This window comes from Erithacus rubecula, assembly GCF_903797595.1.
Source record: "Erithacus rubecula genome assembly, chromosome: 17".
Lineage (NCBI taxonomy): Eukaryota > Metazoa > Chordata > Aves > Passeriformes > Muscicapidae > Erithacus > Erithacus rubecula.
In genome coordinates this window covers 5731985-5746355 of record NC_136669.1, presented here as the reverse complement: position 1 = coordinate 5746355, position 14371 = coordinate 5731985, and the positions used below count along the sequence as shown (strand labels likewise).

General features: G+C 56.5%; 1 protein-coding gene across 1 annotated transcript; it reads left to right on the top strand.

Annotated features, from left to right (window-relative positions):
• The first annotated feature begins 7742 nt into the window (after window positions 1-7742).
• ACTB (actin beta) lies at window positions 7743-12561 on the top strand. Its single transcript, XM_079320854.1, has 6 exons — window positions 7743-7881; window positions 9329-9457; window positions 9753-9992; window positions 10512-10950; window positions 11263-11444; window positions 11810-12561. Exons 2-6 carry the CDS (start codon window positions 9335-9337, stop codon window positions 11951-11953), a joined length of 1128 nt encoding a protein of 375 aa, XP_079176980.1. The 5' UTR covers window positions 7743-7881; window positions 9329-9334; the 3' UTR covers window positions 11954-12561.
• The last annotated feature ends 1810 nt before the right edge of the window (window positions 12562-14371 follow it).

Genomic DNA, 14371 nt, shown 5'->3' with positions numbered 1-14371 from the left:
TGTCCCTCATTGTTCCTTGAGCTGATGCACCAGGGAGGGGAAATACAGAGACCTTTTCTCTCCCTGAGCCTGCCCCCGGAGCAGGGATGCAGGATGATCAGGGGTACCCATTCCATAGGAGGGCACCCCCAGCAAGGGGCAGAGGAGGGAGGAGATAATTTCTGGGGTATATTCCTGGTGAATTTAGGTTTACAAAGTGATGGAGGGGGGCAGGGGGCCTCAGCTGCTCTCTGGTTTCCGGTTTCTGCTGTCTTGTTCCGCTGGTTACCACAGACAGGGCCAGGTTTTGCCATTTAAGGCTGATTTCCTCAGGCTGTGCTGTGCTCAGAGCTGCCTGGGACGGTCCCTTGGCCACTCAGTGTTAATTAAAATGTGTCTCCACAGAGATGTAGGTCCCCTGGGAGAGGAGGGAGAACCCTCACATCTCACCATCCCTTTGTCCATGTCTTCTTTCACTGATCTCCCTGGCAGAGGAAAGAGCCAAGGGAAGGGGTCTGGGAGTGATGTTCCTGGTCTTGGATGGGCAGGACAAAACCTCTCCTGGTCTCAGAGGCAGCAGGCTCCAAGCAGAAGGCTCTGGTCCCATTGTTCCAGCTCTGAGTGAGGGACCCGAGCTGAGCAGTGCCAGGGTGGAGCTGGGACACCCTTTGCCCTGCAGGACTGTGCTGGGGCTGGAGCTGCCCCACACTCTGGGCTTCCTCATTCCTGTCACCACAGATGGTTGCTTTTTTTCTTCCTCTTGCTTGTCCCCATCTGCCCCAAGCACTTGCAAAACATGAGCAAGGGTTTATGTTTTATGGGTTCCCAGAGAACGAGATGTGCTGTGCAGCCCTCTCACAGCCTTGGGCAGTGATCTGGGAACCAAAAGGGCTCCTGCAAAGCCCCATAGGAAAATCACTGCCTGTTTTTTCTGCATGCTGACTTGCTTCTTCTTTGGGCTGAGAAATCAAACTGTAAAGACAGTGGCCACTCTTTGTGTCCATCTGTGACAGCACCAGGGCCCTGGTGGCCTCTGTACCCACTTGGCTTCCTCTGCTGCTCTGTGCTCCAGCAGTGGAGGAGCTCTGGAAGCCACCTCTGCAACCCCACACTGCTCTGGCTCTGGCATGGGGAAGGGAAGACAGCAGGAATGTGGAAGACTCAACCTCATTTATTGTTAAAGGCTGGAGGAGTGAGAGGTTTGTTCACACCCCACCCTGCTCATGCCAGCAAAGGGTGCCTTGGGGACACCTGGGCCAGGGAGTCCCCAGGGCTGTGCCATTGCTGCAGTAAGTGCCACCTGCAGGTACTCGAGGTTCTAATGGCACTCACGTGCATTTTTCAAATGTTCTCAGATCTGGTAACACCTCTGCTGCTCCAGAGGGGCTCAGTGCCTATCCAGGCACACATCACCCACCTGGGACAGCAGAACGGGCACCCCAGGGTGGCACAGGGGCCAGAGAGAGCAGAGCTCTGCAGTCCTCCTCAGGAGCAGGAGGGAACCTGACAACTCACTCAGCCACCTGAGTCTCACCACAATTTCTCTTTCCAGACACTCACCCCACAGCCCACCTGTGGTGGAGTGAAGATGGATGTGACCTTGCTGGTCCCAGATGAGAGCAGGTGAGGAGGGAGCAGGGCAGTCAGGGGAGTGACAGCCAGTGCCTGGCACCCAGGGCTTTGGTTTGCCTTTCTCCTGAGATCTTATCGCCTGCCAGGAATGTGTGAAATGAGCCAAACAAAGCACATGTGGAAATACTGTCTCGAGTGAGGGATGGAAACTTTGGGGGCAGTGGGCGGGGAGGGGAATGAAATGCAGGGGTCCAAGGTGCCTCTGCACCTGGGCTTTGTGGTGGTGCTCTCCTCCTGTGCCCAGTCTGTGTGTGAGTGGACTCAGGATGGTGTCAGATATGATATATTTGCAAACTGGCTGGCTTGTTTCCAGGTTTGCTGCAGATCTCCATGTGAACTGGACCAGAGGGGCTGGTTGGGAGCAGCACCACCCTGCAGAAAGCCTGTGCTCCCTCCTTCCCTACTGCCAGCCCATCATGAGTGGCATCACCCCACTGTTACCCCAGCCACATGGACCACAAGCAAGCCTGGCACCAAACAGAAACCACCTGGCTCTCCTCCCATGCACCTGCTCTCCAAGGTGGGGGCAGGGGGACAGCCATTGAATTTCAATTCTGGTGGTTCTGTGAAAGGGCTGAGTGCTGTGTAAATGCTGAATCACCCCTGAAGGTTTATTTAAACCTGGAGGAGTGGATGGGGCTCTGACTAGAGCAGGTCCCACTCCCCGTCACTCTCCCTGCTGGGGAGAGCCGCTTGCGTCACGGCTCAGCAGCGGCTGTGCAAACAGAGCTGGGGGCCAGCCCGGGCAGGGATGGGGCTGGGACAGGGCCCAGAGCAGTTCCTGGGTTCCTCTGCATCCTTCCTTCTAGGAATGGGCAAACCCTGCCTCGCCCATTCATTCCCTGAGCATCCCTGTGCCTGCCAGGAGAGGAGCTGGTGCAGGTCTGGGGTCACTGGAGGGGTGGGGATCCCCACCTTTGGGTGCACCCACACAGTGGTCAGACCCCTGTGACTTGCTGCTGGAGGTAAAGGGGGCTTATTCCCTAAACCAGAATTACCTGCAGATCACAAGTGCTTTACATTACCTGGCATGGGTGGGAGAGTCACCCTGACTGAGGGCAATGGCCATCCCTGCTCTCCCTGCTTCTGCTTCTCACACAGAAAACAAAGGCAGCATTATTCCCACTCTCTCCAAGGTAGGAGAGGTCACCTCTGTCAAAGGCTTGAAGCCCCTAGATGGAAAGTGCCATTAGCCCAGCAAAGATCAAAGTGAATTTCCCAGCATGCTTGGGTAGCCCAGGATCTGTTTCATTTCCTAGGTACGGTAAGAGCAGAAAACTCCATCCAGCTGCTTCCCTGCCTTTATCATCAGAGACCAAGAAAAATCAATTCTCAAAGTAATTAAGAAGCAGTTGAAAATGCACCATATGGCTCGGCACAGTGCCATGTAATACCTGTAGGAGCCTTTTGCCAGGACAGGTAACCAAACCCCAGGGAGCATCCTTGAGGGAAAGACCCCCTTGAGGGAGGTGCATCACAGCTGAGGGGTCATTTGGGTGGTGATGGGGGTGGTGTGAATGAGGCCAGAGGGCTGAGACATGCAGAAAAAACCCAGGGAGAATCAGCTTTTTCTCTTCCCCTTCTGTTTTTAGCTAGAGGAAATATCCCCTGAAACTAATGCCAAGCCTGGCTGGAGGGGAGGGCTGCTCCACCACTCTCTGTCCCTGCAGAGAAGCTCCAGCAGAGGGTTTAGCTTACACCTGTGCCATTGCTGTGGGAGAAGTGGCCTGCAGAGATGGCCAGGCTGCAGGCTGGGGGCCCGGCCGGCATCGCCCCAGGGTCTGGCTGTGCCCTGCAATCGCCTTGTGCTGCAGAATGACCTTGGGCTGGAAACAATCCACCCTCGGGCCTCACAGGCTGTTTCTGTCAAGGTCAACCAAAACAGCTCTGGCAGCACGTTTAACCAGTGGGGGAAGGGAGGGCTTTGCTCTGCTCTGGCCAGGCCAGCACAGCCCAGGGAGGGTGAGAGGCTGGCAGAGCTGTGGGACACCAGGATGGGGCTGGGCAGAGGGTGCCAGCCTGGGCACTGGCTGATGGATGCTGACCTGGCTGCCTGCAAGGCTGGGAATGAAGCTGTGGCTTCCTGCTGCCTCTGTGAGCTGGGGGACCTCAGGGCCAGCATCAAGGTCTGGAAATGCTGGCACAGGGATCAGCTCAGGGATATGTAATGAAAGGGCTGGGGAGACAAGGCTGGAAGCAGCAAGGACAGGCGGGGCTGGAGGAATAGGTGGAGAAAAATCTTCAACCCCTCCAGCAAAGTCCACTTATCAGGGTCAGCAGGTTGTAAACCAGGCACGTGTGCCCTGCCACCACTTTGGCTACCTGGGCAGGGCTGGGCCCTTTCCAACAGCCTCGGCAAAACCTGGCACAGGTTGTTTGCCTTGGAAATGGAAAATGGTGATTTTATACAGTTTTCCAGCATGATACAATGTAATGATTTTCATTCCTTGTGAATGAGAGGGATGCTCGGTGCACTGTTAGCCCGTCCATGCGGATGCAGCAGATCAGGGGAGAACACCCTTGCACATGGAGGTCTGCAAAAGGACTGATAGATCATGGAGAGCTCAATGATCAATACAAAGGAGCAGAAACCTCAGGGTGGAGTTGAGAATGGAGAATGATGCTGAAGTGGGGAGAGTCGAGTCTGCAGCTTGTCAGGGATGAGCTGGCATCAGGGATGCAACGCGGCGAGCCAGGAAAATGTCAGAGGCTGTTTTGCTTCAGGTTTAATGCTGAATATGTTCCCATAAAGGGAGAGGTGGGGGCTGCAGTGAGGCCCCCAAACATCTCCAAAGGGAGTGAAGGGCCTGGGGTTCCTGCTTAGATTTTACCTCGTGCAACCAGCTCCTGTTAGAGCTGATGCTGCAAGGAGAAAATTGAAAGAGGAAGGTGCTGAGATGGTCCCTGTGCCTGTGAAACAGGGGATGTGGTCAGCACCTTTCCTTCTTCCCCTTGGGGAGCAGGAAGGGAAGGGAAAGGCAGTGCTTCAAAAAACCTCCATGATTTTTGTGTGAGGGTGTTTCAAAGAGATTCTGGTGGTTTCAGAAGTTTCTACCTCTCTTCTAATTGTCACAACAGCAGGAGGGAGAGAAGGGAGGTCTGAGCACATGACAGGGTGAGAGATGGAAGAGCTGGCGCTGAAGGGGATGTGCAGAAATCCAAGCCAAAACTCCAACTCCAAAAATTGCCAAGAATATTTCCCCCCCTTTGACCCTCCTCTCCCCAAAAGTGTGGCAGATGCCATCCCTGCATGGGCAAAGGGCTTCTGCTCTAGGGGAAGGGCTGGCAGAAGGGAGGGGAAGGCAGAGCTCACATGTTGTCCCACAAGTGCAGCGATTCAAGCCCAGCCATATCAGCTGGTGAAGGGCAGCAGGATCCTCCCTCGGATAGTTTTGTCCAGAGTCGGTGCGAAACAAGCACCAAGGACAAGCAGGGAGAGACGAAGCAAAACATGGGAACTTGGGAGCTTGTGATGTCTGCCCAAAGGTAACACGACAGCTGGGAAGCTTTTTGCTTGGTTCCCCTTTCTTTCCTCTCAGCTCTTGCAACATCCCAGAAGAGATGGGGAGAGAGCCCCAGCCAGGGCCGGGAATTGGGCTGGCCCATCACACAGTGGTGACCATGGTGACTGGCTGGTGGCTTTGCTCTCGAGGTGTTTTCAGCCTGGAGGAAGCGGTGGCACCTGGCCATGTGCTGGAGGCCACATCCTGCTGTCCCACCAAGGCCAGACCTCGCTGCCCCTAAAGGCAGGAGACGCAGGCCGGCGCTGCTGCCCTCCGGATGCTGGTGGATTGATTCTGATTCAGCCCAATAATCAAGAGTAATTGCCTGGCAGTTCCCTCCCTGCCTAATGGGCTGTCTTGCATCGTGGCTCCCCAGGCTGGCTCCACCCAACCTGCTCACTGGGATGCAGCACAGCGCAGCATCCCACCCCTCTCATGCACCCCATCCATCTGCCCAGGCCCCCATGAGCCCTGCTGGCCTCTCCACCTGGCCCCGACCTGATGTTCCCCACTCCAAACCCATCACTCCAGTGGTACTGTTGGGCTTTTTCCTGCTTTATCAGCACATTTGTGGGCCACGCTTCCCAGCAGCAAGGGCCATCAGCTCTACCCATGCCTTGTGGCTCCCCTTATTTGACGTATAATCTTCTAATTAATAATCAGCCTTTTCAAAGTGGAATGCAAACATTAATTAATTCCCCGTGAGGCAGGTAATTAACAGCAATGACTCCCATTTTACTGCGAGGGAGGTTGCGATAGAGAGATCTTGCACGATCCGCATCGAGGTGACAGAGGAATGACCAGGCAAAGGCAGCTCTGCTCCAGCATGGCCCTGCAGGAGCCCTGTCCTGGCTCTCCTTCCACTGAGGGCTTTCTGTGGGGGCTCTCCTGGGCTATCCTATATCACTGTGGCCATCTCCACGTGGAGGCCTGGTCCCAAAGTGGCCTGGCAGGACATGTCTGTCACCATATCACCTCTGCCCTCTGGGCATGGCCCTGGGGTGGCCCAGAAGAGCCCATAGCTCTCCTGTCCCTCTATACCACCCCCTCCAAAGCATCCACCTGGGTGCAGCTGTGGTGTTGAATTTTGGGGCACCTTCACCAGGATAAGGCACTCCTGGGGAAGGGGGTGCCACCCAAAGGAAAAGGGCTTATCTTGTATTCCCATCCCCCTCAGGAAATTGTAAATCTCCATCTCAATAAGCTTTTGCAGGTTCCTCCTGCTGGTCTCCTCCTTTGTTCCTACCACAGCAGGAGTAATGAAGTGGGGGGGAATAATGCCTGGGTCCCCTTCAGCGAGACCCCCACAGGCAGTTTGGGGAGGAAGCCTCATCCTCATCTTCATCCTCATCCTCACCGTGATCTCTGCAGCTCCCTGATGACAAAGAGCTTGCTAGTGTGGCTTGCAGGACTTTGACTGCAGGCCTGATTCCTGCCTCTATGATGCTGGACAAGAGATATCCCATGGAGAACAGGCATTTAGAGCCTTTTTTTTTTCCCAGAGAATTTTTTTTTCACCTGTCACTACTGTTTTCAAACGGCTGAGATTACACATCCAAGGTCCCCACGCTGAAGTCTGTGTGCTTCCAGCCGGCAACAGATTGCGAGTGGCTGCTGCTACTTTACTTACAGGACTGCTTAATTAACTTGATTAATCAGTCCGTGTTCGCACAACACTCTGGAGACGCAAAGCCCTCTGGTTGCTGCTGCTCTGCGGCCGCTGCCCTCGCCTTCATTCCCGACCAGGGCTGGATGGTCACAGGCACAAAGGGAATTGCAGGAAGGCAGCCTGGGCTGGAGCAGCCACGTCTCCTACTACAGCAAGGTTTGGATCAGAGGGCAGAAATAAATATTGCTCAAATCTGACCAAACCACTGTTCCCATGGTGTGCCCTGCCAGGATGGAGAGTGGGAACCAGGGCCCCTGCTTGACTCGATGCCCGAGTCACAGCCAGCAGAGCGTTCCCATCTCCCAGGCGCCGCTGCCACCGTGGGCACACGGTCTTTTAACAGCGCCCGGTGGCGCCGCTCGCGTTCCCCGTTGCCCGGGCGGGTCCAAGGGCCGAGGGCCTGGTGGCGACTGGCAGGAGCCTGCGGCGGCCGCTTGCTGACATCAGCAGTGAACTTGGCCCCGCGTCCCGCTCGTCCCGCTCCCGGCCGGGGTCACCGGTGCCCGCCCGGCCCAGGGGTGCAGGTGACGGGCGCTCCACGTGCCCCGCGCCGGGCAGCGCCTCAGGGAGGGCGAGCAGCACCCGCGGGACCCCGCACCGCGCTGCACCGCGCTGCCCCGCGCACCCCCTCACCCCCGGGGGGCTGCATCCGCCCGGCTCCCACAGAGACGGGAGCGAACGGGCCGGGACCCCCACCCGCGGGGCTTTGTGTGCGGGTCGGGGTGGGGAGGGGGCGGCACGGGGGAAGCGGAGCGGGCAGTCGGCAGGAGCCCCATCCCCACCGCAGCCCAGTGACACCGGGGGCCGCGCCCCCGCCCCAGCCCCACACGGTTCCCCCCCACCCCAATATCTTCCCCCCTGGCGGAGCAGCGGGGCGGGGCGAGGCCTGGGGGGCGTGTCCAGGGGCGCCCAATCGGAGCGGCGCACTCCGAAAGTTTCCTTTTATGGCGAGGCGGCCGCCTCGGCGGCCCGATATAAGGCGCGCGCGGGCGGCGGGCGGGAGCCGCCGCGAGCTCTCCCTGCCCTTACCGTGCGCGCGCCCCGCTCCCGCCGCCGCCTCACGCCCGCCCCGGCTCCGACCGCGCCAACTCCCCAAAGGTGAGAGCGGCACCGCGACAACGGGGGATAGCATAATAATGGTGTTAATGGGAATAGTAATGAGCCGCTGTTGTAATGAATATCGCTGTGCTCGGGGTTGTTGGGACGCGGCGCGCCCTTTGTGCGCTGGCGGGGTGGCGGCCCCGTAGCGCGCTGCTGCGTTTGAAGGGATAGACACGCAGCCCGCTGTTTAAGGCCGGTTTTGGGGTGATGCTTGCGGAGTGGGGTCGCGCCGATGCCACCCATGGGGCTAATCCGCCCTGTAAGAGGATTGCTGGCGCGGACAGGGGGAGCGAGCGGCTCGGCTGCTGTGGCCGGGGACGCGGGGCTTTGTCTACTCCGCGGAGCCGCCCGTGCTGGGGTCGGGGCCGGGGGCGTTGTCTCCCGAGAGGAGGGGCGCGGTCCCCCCTCCCCGCTCGTACGAATAGTCCTGGTGGATGTTGCTTGCGGGGAGGGGACGACACCCCTACATGGGGCGAGGCTGTGGATCGGAACAATGCGGGGTTGGGGGGCGCAAGGGGGGGCTCCCCGTGTGCCCGGAGCGCAGGTGCAGGCGGGCTGCCCGCTCCGACTACACTTCCCAGGCTGCCCGTGCGGGGCGGCACATGTGCGGCAGCTGCCGCCGCCCCCCCGACACCGGATTACACCGGCGCGGCCAGAGCCGCCGGGGCTGAGCCTGGGCGGGCGGCAATTGCATAAGACGCTGGCTCTAATCCCGCCCGCGGTGCCGCCGGTCGATGGGGCAGAGCCCCGGTCACGCTTGACTAGTGGGCTGGGCGTGGTGGCCAGCGCTTGCGTTGCCGCGGTTCCTTGTTGCTGGCTGAGGCTTTGGAGGCTGTGCAGAGGGGTCGTAACCTGCCGGCTGTGCCTGGCGCACGGCGGGTACCGGCCGCGACCCTCCTTGGCTGGGTGGGCGCGTCAAGCCCCGCTGAGCGGCGGGCACATGGCGGTGCTCTGAGTAGAGCACCGGGCGTGACCGGCGGGGCTGTGTGCGGAGGTGTGGAGCCCCGCCAGCCGGCTCGAGGTGGGGCACTGGGCGTGTCCGGCGGGGCTGTGCGGAGGCGTCGAGCCCCGCTGGCCGGCACACGGCGGGGCGCTGGGGTGTGGCGGCCACGCCCGCCCGCTCCGGGGAGTGGCCGCCGCCGTCCCCCCGACAGCCGGTGGCGGGCGCGGCGCGGCGCGCTCCATCCATTGCCTTTTATGGTAATAATGCGAGAGGGCGCAGGGACTTCCTTTGTCCCAAATCCGCGCAGTGCCGAAATCGGGGAGGTGTCGCCCCCTCTAGCGGGCGCCGGGCGAAGCGGAGCGGCGCCGGCAGGAAGGAAATGGGTGGGGAAGGCCCTGGCGGCATCGCCTGCACTTCCCGCCATCGCCTTCCCTTCCCGCCTGCGCCGCGGGATGTGTGAGCGGGGATGCTCATGGCTCCTTCTCTGCTCTCCCCCCGCAGCCAGCCATGGATGACGATATTGCCGCGCTCGTTGTTGACAATGGTTCCGGTATGTGCAAGGCCGGTTTCGCCGGGGATGATGCCCCCCGTGCTGTCTTCCCATCCATCGTGGGTCGCCCCAGACATCAGGTATGTGGCTGGTTGTGCTTGTTGTCTAATAACAGAAGAGTTTTAGGTGGAAGTGGTTCTTGTGGAGGCAAGAAGTGCTTTTTTTTGGTTTTGTACCATGAGAGGCCTCTGTGCTGCAGCACAGCTCGTGGGGAATGCAGCCTCCTGCAGAGCATTTGTGCAGTGTGTGTGAAGATATCTCTATCTTCCCTGATAGAGATATGACAGCAGAGGGACAATAATTGCAGACTTAGCTTTTGGAAAAGGGAGTTTCTCACTCTTCAGCTGTATTTACCGCATGGTCTTTGTTCTGCAGGGTGTGATGGTTGGTATGGGTCAGAAGGACAGCTATGTTGGTGATGAAGCCCAGAGCAAAAGAGGTATCCTGACCCTGAAGTACCCCATTGAACACGGTATTGTCACCAACTGGGATGACATGGAGAAGATCTGGCATCACACTTTCTACAATGAGCTGAGAGTAGCCCCTGAGGAGCACCCTGTGCTGCTCACAGAGGCTCCCCTGAACCCCAAGGCCAACAGAGAGAAGATGACACAGGTGTGTAGAATTCTTCATCTTGCAGCTACAGCAGATAATTGCTGCAGGCCAGCTCTCCTCTTCCATGTTGTCCTCTCTCCTTCTTCACCACTATTCTCCCTTTTTGCCATCTTTACAGGGTTTTCCTTTCCTGACCTGAGTCTCCTCTTTGCTGGACCTTGACAGGTTTTGTTTGTTCTTCTAAGCTGCTTTCTCTGAGACTGAACTAGCAACTTGTCTAACTGCTGTTTCTGACTAGGCACGCTAATCCATTTACAGCCCTTGAGTGACTGTACTGTAGTTTCTTTGGCATTTGTTTTGTTCCTTGCTGTGATATGTGGATGGGTCTGTGGCAGTGGTGTCCCTGCTCAGGCTCTGACCTGGCAGGTGTGGGTGGAGACCAGGTGAGATAAGCATGGACTTTGAGGGGGAGTTTAGAGATGCCTCTTATCTAGGGGTCATTTGCATGGACTTGGTATAGACATGTAACAAGAAACCTGTATTTTGCTGCTGACTCAACCCCTCCTCTTCTCTTCCTAGATCATGTTTGAGACCTTCAACACCCCAGCCATGTATGTAGCCATCCAGGCTGTGCTGTCCCTGTATGCCTCTGGTCGTACCACTGGTATCGTGATGGACTCTGGTGATGGTGTTACCCACACTGTGCCCATCTACGAAGGCTATGCCCTCCCCCATGCCATCCTCCGTCTGGATCTGGCTGGCCGTGACCTGACGGACTACCTCATGAAGATCCTGACAGAGAGAGGCTACAGCTTCACCACCACGGCTGAGAGGGAAATCGTGCGTGACATCAAGGAGAAGCTGTGCTATGTCGCCCTGGATTTCGAGCAGGAGATGGCCACAGCTGCCTCTAGCTCTTCCCTGGAGAAGAGCTATGAACTCCCTGATGGCCAGGTCATCACCATTGGCAATGAGAGATTCAGGTGCCCCGAGGCCCTGTTCCAGCCATCTTTCCTGGGTAAGTCCAACTTTTCTAGGATACTCAGCCCCTTAATGCTCCTTCTGTGAAGGGTGACCTGGAGACTATGGCAGTAAGGTACTATATTTTACTGCTGGTCTGTAGCAGGGCTTGTGCTGCCCACCAGTCATCCTCACTTCCTAAATAGCTTAAAGTTGTTTGAGGGACCTGAGTCAGTAGAGCCAGAGGTTGTCCCTGCTGTGGTTCTGTAGTGCCTTCCTGCTGAAAGGACTGCTGGTCTCTTGGTATCTTCTTAGGTTTCCTTGACTCTGTCTGAGCCCTTGTTGACTTGAAAGTTCTGCTTCTTCACAGGTATGGAGTCCTGTGGTATCCATGAAACTACCTTCAACTCCATCATGAAGTGTGATGTGGATATCCGTAAGGACCTGTATGCCAACACAGTGCTGTCTGGTGGTACCACAATGTACCCTGGCATTGCTGACAGGATGCAGAAGGAGATCACAGCCCTGGCACCCAGCACAATGAAAATCAAGGTAGGATGGAGTTGGGGGAGCATCTCGGTGCCCCTGTTGGGCTGAAATGTGCAGCCTGTGTGGAAGGTGGTATGCTGGAGTACTGCTGCAAAAGATAGAAACCATGTCTGTCTGGTACAGCCTTAATGGCCTTGGGCTGGACAGGATGGCACCAACCCAACTGCATGAATAATGGGATTAGAGTAAAGACTGGCTGCAAAGGAAGGGAGGTGGGTGTGTGAGGTTGTGTCTTGATCCTGTTTGGACTTCATGGTATCTTGGCCAAGGTTAGATAAGGGAATTAGGAGCTCCATCTTGCAGGGCCGTGCGTGGGCTGTGAGCATAGCAAGATGCTGTGTCTGACTGGTTCCTCCTCTTCCCTGCAGATCATTGCCCCACCTGAGCGCAAATACTCTGTCTGGATCGGAGGCTCCATCCTGGCCTCCCTGTCCACCTTCCAGCAGATGTGGATCAGCAAGCAGGAGTACGATGAATCCGGACCCTCCATTGTCCACCGCAAATGCTTCTAAACCGGACTCTTACCAACACCCACACCCCTGTGATGAAACAAAACCCATAAATGCGCATAAAACAAGACGAGATTGGCATGGCTTTATTTGTTTTTTTTTTTGGCGCTTGACTCAGGATTAAAAAACTGGAACGGTGAAGGTGTCAGCAGCAGTCTTAAAATGCAACCTGTTCGGAGCGACCACCCCCAAAGTTCTACAGTGCATCTGAGGACTGATTGTACATTTTTTTGGTTTTTTTTAATAGTCATTCCAAATATTACAAGGCATTGTTACAGGAAGTTACTCGCCTCTGTGAAGGCAAAGCCCAGCTCGGAGGGAGTCCGCCAGTTTACAGCTGGTGTTAGGTTATAATTGCTTGTCTGTAAATTATGTAACCCGACAAGTGTCTTTTTGTATCTTTCCGCCTTAAAAACAAAACACACTTGATCCTTTTTCTCTTCGATTTGTCAAGCAAGCAGCCTGTGTTCCCCAGTGATAGATGTGAATGAAGGCTTTACAGTCCCCCACAGGGTCTAGGAGAAGTGGTGCCAGTATGTGGGGGAGGGAGGGGCTACCTGTACACTGACTTAAGACCAGTTGAAATAAAAGTGCACACCATAGAGGCTTGACTGGTGTTGGTTGTTCATTTTCTTTCTTTCTTTCAATTCCATTTTTTTGACAGTTGCTCCCTGCTCTGATCTTGCCCTGCCAGGCTGCACAGCTCTGCTATCAGGCTGAGGGGATGCTGCTGCTGCGGGGCACAAGGCAGATGGCTCTGGGTGATACGGGGAGGGATAAAACTGAGCCTGCCAAACATGGATCTGCAAGGTTCCCTTGGGTTGGAGTTCTCCAGATGCTGCCAGTGTGTGCAGCAGGAGCTGGGTTTAATACTCGGCTGCTTCTTCCCAAATGTTGCTCGTCTGTGTCAGTTTCATGTCTCATGCTGGACTGATGGAAGCAGGTGGGGTGTGCTAATGCCAAAACCAAGCCAAAGCAGCTGCTTCTTCCCTCCACCAAGTCTCCTTTGACTAGTCTGCATTTCTACATGGAGCAGTGTCCCTATTTCTCCCTGCTCCAGGTACAGAGCTTGCCTGTCCTGCTCCCAGGTTGCCCTGGGAGGGAGGCCAGGGTTCAGGTAGGGAGACTCATGCCCTGGCAGTGTGCTGGCTGGGTGGAGCAGCTTTCGGGTGAAAGCAAGAGAAAGTCCTGTGGAGTGGAAAAAACTGACTTCAGAGAGCAGGGCTACTGGAGTGCTGCATGGGTGGGGCTGGGAAAAAGGTGGAAGGAGGAAGCTCTGGCAGGGTGACACAGCTCCTCTGCAGGTACCTGCCTCCAGCCCAGCCTTTGCCAGGAAGGTTTTGGGCTTACTGACTCTACCTATCCTTTGAACCTCCACATCTGTGAAGCTTCAGCCTTGTTTGATCAACTCTAGTTCTGTGGAAGAGAACAGGGGTGACACTCATAAAGCTGAGATCCTGTTGGGTACATCCCCCAGAGCTGGAGTCACATCTGTGGAAAGGAGACAGAAGATTGAGACTACTGGGTCAGGAACCAGGAAAAGCTGAGCCAGGTAACACTGTTGCCAGCTCAGGGAGACCAGACCTGGGAGCGTTTTCAGGAGGGAAGCTTCCCCAGGCTCTGCCAGTCTTGCCTGCCTTTGAAGAGCTAATGGCTGTGATTGTGTCATGCTCCAGGCAGATGAAAGGCAGGGAACAGGCTCTAGTTCCTCTTTAATCCTCTGCCTGGCCTGCTCCTGCTCTGGCATGGCACTGCACTCAGGGTGGACCTGCCGGTTTCTGCCCTTCATCTCCCCAGGCTCCCTCCTGGGTGCAGTGGGAGCCTGGCAGGGCTGGAGGTGCAGACTGGGCTGAGCTCATGGGTACTGGAAGCACCAGTTTGCAAGACAGGAGGTGAAACAGGTTGGAGCAAGGCCCAAACTGGGCTTGCAACCTGAGGTCTTGGGGAAATGGGGTGAGGGGGAGGCAATGGCAGCTCCTGGGAGGGAGCTGGTAGGAGTGAGGTAGGAAAAAGGCCAGCAGCAAGAAGAGATGACAGCAATAGGGAAATGGGGTGCCTTTCTTCAGCCTTTCTGAAATGGTCACTGATTGCTGTGGGAAAATGTGCTGAGACACAAAGAATAGGAGAAGCTGGTGGTGGTGAGAAACCAGTGAACAGCAAAAATACCAGGGGCTGAGAGCAGCTCAGGTGGGCAGAGGTGTGAGCACAGGGAGACTGGTGCAGAGCTGCTGGACACAGGGCAGCTGGGATGATTTTCATGCTCCAGAGCCAACTGAGGTATGCTGTTAGTTAACACTTCACAGGGCTTTTCTCCTTTGTTCCCATTTCACTTGCTGTTTTGCGTAACCAGCCCCTCAGTAAAATGAGGCTGAGCTTTCCACAGCCCTTCTTGATGCCTCTCTGGTGTGAGGCCCTAGTGTG

What these genes read in the sequence shown, in the direction of transcription:
- ACTB (XM_079320854.1), top strand. Translation starts at nt 9,335, where the DNA reads ATGGATGACGATATTGCCGCGCTCGTTGTTGACAATGGTTCCGGTATG. An exon ending in GTTCCAGCCATCTTTCCTGG is followed by an intron (nt 10,951 to 11,262) that starts GTAAGTCCAACT and finishes GCTTCTTCACAG; the next exon opens with GTATGGAGTCCTGTGGTATC. An exon ending in CCAGCACAATGAAAATCAAG is followed by an intron (nt 11,445 to 11,809) that starts GTAGGATGGAGT and finishes TCTTCCCTGCAG; the next exon opens with ATCATTGCCCCACCTGAGCG.